Raw genomic sequence first — 6,287 nt, 5'->3', positions numbered from 1 at the left:
CCGTTGAGATAATTTTTTTTACAAAATTGAGATTAGCATGTGGACCCAAAATAACTAAATTCTAATACTCTTAACAGCACCAAACATGAGAAAAAAATAAAATTTAAAAAAAATAGTCCAATCCTTACTTTTAATTCTCCAAGTATATAGTAGACGACACGTCAAGGTCCGAACACGAATCCGAATGAACCTTTCTTTGACAGTGCTGACCCGGCCCATTGGCTTTCTTGACCTAAAACAACCTTTGGCTCCTGGAAGAAGAAAACACTTATGAAAAGGGCAGTCATAACGTCCATAAAAGGAGAGAGAGAAAAAAAAAAGAATATTTTGAAAAATATAATAATTATAAAAAAAGATTGAGTTTTAAATTCAAAAACGAAAGGCACAGAGCGTTTTTGTCCCCAATCGAGCTGATTTGATTATTCCAGTTCCTCAACAAAAATTCAAAAACCCTAAAAGAAACCCTTTTCATTTTTTATCGTAATTGCATCGAAGCGGCCGAGTAAAACCGTTAAAAAATCAAAAATTTGAAACTGGGTTGTTTTTTTTGCGAGGAAAAGATCAAAATTGAGTTGGGTTTTGAAGGGATAGGGTTTTTTTTTTTAAAAACAAAAAATTGTTTGAATTTTTGTTGAGAAATGGGAAGTAGAAAAGAAGAAGAGAGGAATGAGAAGATAATCAGAGGGCTCATGAAGTTGCCACCAAATCGACGCTGTATTAACTGCAACAGCTTGGTATTATTTATTGCCCAGATGATGTTGAATCTTTATTGGCAAGAGTTTTGGGGATTTTGTTGACTCATTGATGATTTTTTTTAATTGATGAATTATGATTCAATCATTTGAGCTTTTAAAGAACTTTGTTTTACGGGGAAGTATTTGATAGTTAGATGTTTGATTTTATTTTGTAGGGTCCTCAATATGTTTGTACCAACTTCTGGACTTTTGTTTGCATGACTTGCAGCGGAATACAGTGAGTAGTTTTATTTTTATATTTTGTTGTTTCATTGTGTTATTAATTGGGACACTAAACTAAAATGACAAATTTGATTTATTATTCTTAATTTCTAAGTAGGAAAGAAATTTTAGATTTATTAATTGGTGCTGAAATTGCTTCAGTAGTATGTGGGTGGGCTTGTGCACACATGTAGTTTGGTTCATCTTGTTTTCTAATTTTACTTTGGTCTACATAGAAGTGAAAATTGGAGTAGGATCAGAGGAGGGACATTGACTAACATCATTGGTGCCCTGTATAGACAATTAAATTGATCCTTTGAAAACTTTATTTTCTTACTTGTACGTATCCATGTTTATTTTGTGTAATACAGTCGTGAGTTTACTCATCGTGTGAAGTCTGTATCCATGTCTAAGTTTACCTCCCAAGAAGTTGAAGCACTTCAAAATGGTGGTAATCAGGTACCAATGGTTGATATTCTTTCTCTTTGGCAAAAATGAGGTGCTTATTATTCTGCTGACAAGATGTTCATTCTTTCCAGCGTGCAAGGGAAATATATCTGAAGGATTGGGACTTCCAAAGGCAAAGATTGCCTGATAATAGGTAGCTGCGGATAACTCATCTGTTGCTTAATAAGGCATTTGAATTGGCCGTCTTGGAATTTTTCTAACTTCGATCTTCTTACAGCAATGTTAACAAGGTCCGAGATTTCATCAAGAATGTATATGTTGATAGAAGATATGCTGGAGGAAAGACCCCTGACAAGCCTCCAAAAGATACACAGGCAACAACATCTTAAACCAACGTCTACTATGACTAAAAACTGCTCTGATAGTAAATTTGACACTCTTGAGAGTTTATTTATTTATTGTTTTTGGTGATCATGAAGTGAACAAATTGTAAAGATGTGGAAAACTTGCTTGAATTGAAAAGATTTTAATTAGCAGTCTTCTTAATGCATTAAGTTGATCTTCTTTCTTTTTGGGGGGAAAAAAATTGAAATGTACTCTTTTCTGAGCTCTATGGATGTTTCAAAGAGACTTTTTCTGAAACAGAATCAGACAGGCATTAATCATTTGTGCCTTTCAAAATATCACACTTCTGCCTATAAAATTGTAACATGTGGTATTCATACATAAATTTGACAGGGCCTAGGCAGTCATTTAGACGAGTCAAGACGTGCCAGTTCTTATCATTCTTATTCTCAGAGTCCACCTTATGACTATCAATATGAAGACCGGCGTTACGGAAAACTTGGTGCTGTGCTTACTAGGAAACCAGGTTCAGATCGAGGCCACTACGTTGGGAAGATCTCTAGTCTTGTCCACAGTCCTGGTCGCATGAGTGAACAAATGTTTGAGGACAGGTTTGCAAATGAAGGCTCATGTTCTAGGATTTCTGACTACTCTGTGTCTAGTGGAGGTGATCCCTTCAGATCTGGTGCACAGTCTCCCAACTTTGAGAAGGATGCTGGATTCAACAGCCCACCTGTTCAGCCTTCAAGGGATGTGTCATCTTTGAAGGCAAACTTCAAGAGAGATGTAGATGGGATTCCACATCCAAAGGTCATTTATCTTTCAACTGTTTCCGTTAGTGGCAAAATGTGGGTTTCCAAAATTTCATTCAGATTCAAGTTGTTTTCAGTTGAAAGTGTTAATATTGGTGGAGCTTTATTGAGCATGCTAAATTTTTTAGTTCTGTTTGTTTGTTTTAAATTTTTTATTTTAGTCTATCTGTTTTAAATCTTGATCTGTTTATTTTTTAATTCTTTTAAAGTAGTCCGTTTGTTTTAAATTATATAACTTAGTCTGCTTTCAAGTGAATTGTGTGATTGAATGTGTTTTTGGGTGGATATCAATGGATTATTCTTTCCTACAGTTTCGGGCATATATTCATTGTGCATTTTTTTTCTGTCTGCAAATGGTCTATCCTCTTTTTTTCCCTGCCCTTTTGGTTTCTAAACGGTTGACTGTTCGTTCTGTCCAGAGAACCACATCCTTGGGAAGCATGGGATCATTTGATAGCAACTCCGTGTCTCTTAAGTCATGTAATTCAGGTGGCTTAGCTGATGTCTCTGAGCATGACCAAGCTGCTGGAGCTCCCCTGGACAAAATTTCTACTTTCCCACAATCTCATGGTCCTGTGAATTATGGTGGCTTGGACCTTTTTGAGGCTCCAGTTGTAACAGAAACAGTTCCCTCTACTGCACCACCAATTGATTTGTTTCAGCTACCAGAAACATCAGCAGCTTCTGTAAATATGTCTGAAATATCCCAAGCATCTTCAGTTCCATCTACTAATACATATCAACCTGCCCAAACTTCTTCGCCTTCATCTTTGAACTTTTTTCAGATTACTGAGCAGCCATCCACTGCAATCCTGAATAGAAACCCGCAGGAGTTATCTATCCCTAAAAATGAAGGATGGGCAACATTTGATACTCCTTCGTCTGGAGCATCAATTCCAGGAACTGAAAGTCTTTCTCATGCTACGGTGCCTGCTAATGAAGGTTCTTCGGTGAAATCTGACCAATTTCCATCCTCCAATACAAGTATGCAGTGGCCAGCATTTCAAAATTCTGGTGCTAACGGACCATCTCCATCATCTGATCCATGGTCTGGTAATTTGCACATTGTTCAGGCTCCTGCTGTTGCAACTAGCGCGCAGGTAGTATCTGCAGCATCTGATCCATGGCCTGGAAATTTGCACAATGGTGAAGCCCCTGCAATTGCAACAAACATGCAGGTAGGCTTTCTCTCTTTTCCCAAATGCCTTTACAAAATGGTTTTTGGAAGAATCAAATGGATAATGCTTAATGGACTGCGAGTTTCAGTTCTGCTACTAGGCTGGTTTTGATATTCTTTAGAAATATGTGGGATGATAAGCCTGAATTGGTTGTAATAAAGTTTATCCATTGCTTTTGAACAGTCATGGAATGCTTTTGATGATTTCACCAGCCATCTTCCCTCGGAGGGTTTTAAGCCAAATAGTGAACCCCATGTAGATGCGTACATGCCTTCACCAACTCCAGATCAGTATTTGGCAATAGTTTCCCAGGTTGCTGCATCAACAACATGATTTTTTTGAAGGCCTCTGTTGTCTCTGAGTTTTCTGCCCCCCACTTTTTTTTTTGTAATTGGTTTTCCATCAATTACTTTTCCTCAATTTATTCTTGCTTTGTTGTTAGCATGAGACTAATGATGATGGAAATCCGAGAGTTGCCTCCCATGATGGACCCCCCAACATGACGGTACCATCTCAGGCTGACATGGGCCCATCTTATAACCCATCAATGTTTCCTCTAATGGTTTGTGTTAAATTTTTCTGTATGTTTTAGCTTCTTTATTCTTGCTGAATTATCGTGCATGTGTCTAATCTTGCATTTTTATTTTGGGTCTAGGGACAGATGCGGACACATGCAACTGAACATAAGTCAACAAATCCATTTGATTTTCCTTGTGATTCTGATTTGGAGCAGAATAATATGGTATGGCCTAGATTTTTAATTTGTTAACAAAATATTGACACTGCGGTAGTAGCACTCCCCAATAATTTAACGTAATTTGTTCTGGAAGTGATCTTTCTTCTTTAGTTCTTAGTCATGTTGCCATCTCTCTGTAAGTATTGCTTCTTATACTTGTATAATAAAAAATTGATGATTATATATCTACTTAAAGCAATGGCATCATTAATTTACATGACTTGCTTGTTTGTTTATTGGGCAGGTTGGTGTAATATTTCCTCATTTTTTTTTTAATGGAGCTATAACATATATGGTCTTTACCTAACTTTGCTCAAGCATTCATGTTTGAAAAGGCAATGCATTTTTTCATTTACATTAGGTTTTTCTATGCTATGAATATTGTTTCTACTTAGTTGAAAAAAAAAAAATTGGAATATTGCTTCTACTCTTTTCTTTTTTCCCTTTTCTTGGTGGATAAGATGTTTACATATTTAAGAATTGAGTTGATTCTGGATGATATGGATTCTGTATGTCTTGCTGTAAAAATAACAAATCAGTCGCTTGCTGAGGAGAAGCAAGCTGGTCACAATATCCATTTGCAGTTTGTCTAATTGCTTGCAGGGGAAGGGACTATTAAATTTTGGATTTGTTGTTCCTGATTTCATTTGGTTGAACATCATAATATGCAGTTCTTGGACATGAGCTCTCTGCAAGCTGCACTTCCAAATTCAGAGTTGCCATCCCCCTTCCTTGGTGGTGCAACTCAATCATGGTTTCCTCAAAATCCAGTGAGTCCTTTTGTCCAGGCAGCAGCCCAAGGTAAATGTTCTGCGACTGTTGCGATGGAAATTTGACAGTAACATTTAGAACTGTTGTTATTAGAACTGTGTTTGCTAATGGTAGTTTACACAGCATATTATTGGATAATGTGAGACTGTGTAGACATCTTAATATCTTCAACAAGTCTTTTTGCATTTGTCTTCCCAATGATTTTTTTTTATGGTTTTTTTTCTGTAGGTGGCTTAGCGTACATGTCAGGACAATCACCATCAGCACAATTAGCGTAAGTCACTTTGCTGCTCTTGTTATGCTTTTGCAGGTTGTTGCAACCAATTTTTCTCACCTTCATTTGCATCAGCATTCTAAAAACGCTATTCATAATCCTTATGCTCAAAATGCACAACAGTAGAGTCATGAGTAACCGGTTCTTCTTCTTCATCTTCTCTCTAGCTCAACATTTTGCTAGACAAGGAACCTCTATCACTTGATGTTTATGCAATTGCCACAAAACATTAAATCTATTTTTGCATTATGACATAAAACATGCCATGCAACTGTTTCTTAAAACTGAAATATTTTGTTTTCCCTTCTTTTTATTGCAGGAATATTCCTACACAAGAACCTGTTGCTTCAGTTGGAGGAAATCCTTTCGCATAATATTTTCCTGGCAGGAATGCTGTTTTCGTACTTCTCTGTCAGGTAGTTGGAGTTTCCTAGTGACTAATTGTAGTGTCTTTCTGTATCCCAGAATGAAAAAAGTTATTTATATTATTATTTTTGTATTCTTTGCCAAAATAAAATCTTGATGTGAATAACTTCCCACTAAATTTTCAAGTACATCATATATGTATGTATTTGTTTTATGTCATTTGAACTGGTGGTATGCTAGCTAATGTAGCTACAGGGGTTGAATTCGTAAGGTCCTTTCGATTGGACCCACGATGTGAATACATTTCTGGTCATTATTGTCATTATTATTATTACATTTCAACCAGTCCACTACTATAAATTGGGGGGAACCTTAGGTGCAACTGTGGCACCGTGCCACAGTTGCATCTAACCGTTGGATGTCAGTGGACTCCACCAATCC

At 36.7% G+C, this 6,287-nt stretch overlaps 1 protein-coding gene across 4 annotated transcripts; it reads left to right on the top strand.

Annotated features, from left to right (window-relative positions):
- The first annotated feature begins 262 nt into the window (after positions 1–262).
- On the top strand, positions 263–6,065 carry LOC102609313 (probable ADP-ribosylation factor GTPase-activating protein AGD14). Of its 4 annotated transcripts, none has more exons than XM_006484725.4 (13): positions 263–734; positions 911–972; positions 1,328–1,415; positions 1,496–1,557; positions 1,642–1,738; positions 2,103–2,519; positions 2,941–3,699; positions 3,883–4,011; positions 4,142–4,261; positions 4,361–4,441; positions 5,107–5,236; positions 5,435–5,480; positions 5,800–6,065. In XM_006484725.4, exons 1-13 carry the CDS (start codon positions 639–641, stop codon positions 5,852–5,854), a joined length of 2,142 nt encoding a protein of 713 aa, XP_006484788.1. In that variant the 5' UTR covers positions 263–638; the 3' UTR covers positions 5,855–6,065. The 4 variants fall into 4 exon arrangements, with proteins under 4 accessions (XP_006484788.1, XP_006484787.1, XP_052295614.1 ...); XM_006484724.4 differs by having other exon boundaries at positions 4,355–4,441; XM_052439654.1 differs by having other exon boundaries at positions 3,883–4,012; positions 4,146–4,261.
- Positions 6,066–6,287: the final 222 nt, after the last annotated feature.

This window comes from Citrus sinensis, chromosome 4, assembly GCF_022201045.2.
Source record: "Citrus sinensis cultivar Valencia sweet orange chromosome 4, DVS_A1.0, whole genome shotgun sequence".
NCBI classification, from domain to species: domain Eukaryota; kingdom Viridiplantae; phylum Streptophyta; class Magnoliopsida; order Sapindales; family Rutaceae; genus Citrus; species Citrus sinensis.
The sequence above is the reverse complement of the archived record's forward strand: the minus strand, read 5'-3'. Positions and strand labels throughout refer to the sequence as shown.

Coding starts and splice junctions, on each gene's coding strand:
- LOC102609313 (XM_006484724.4), top strand. CDS start 639: ATGGGAAGTAGAAAAGAAGAAGAGAGGAATGAGAAGATAATCAGAGGG. Junction 4,262..4,354: donor CATCAATGTTTCCTCTAATG/GTTTGTGTTAAA, acceptor TTTTGGGTCTAG/GGACAGATGCGGACACATGC. Junction 4,442..5,106: donor ATTTGGAGCAGAATAATATG/GTATGGCCTAGA, acceptor CATAATATGCAG/TTCTTGGACATGAGCTCTCT.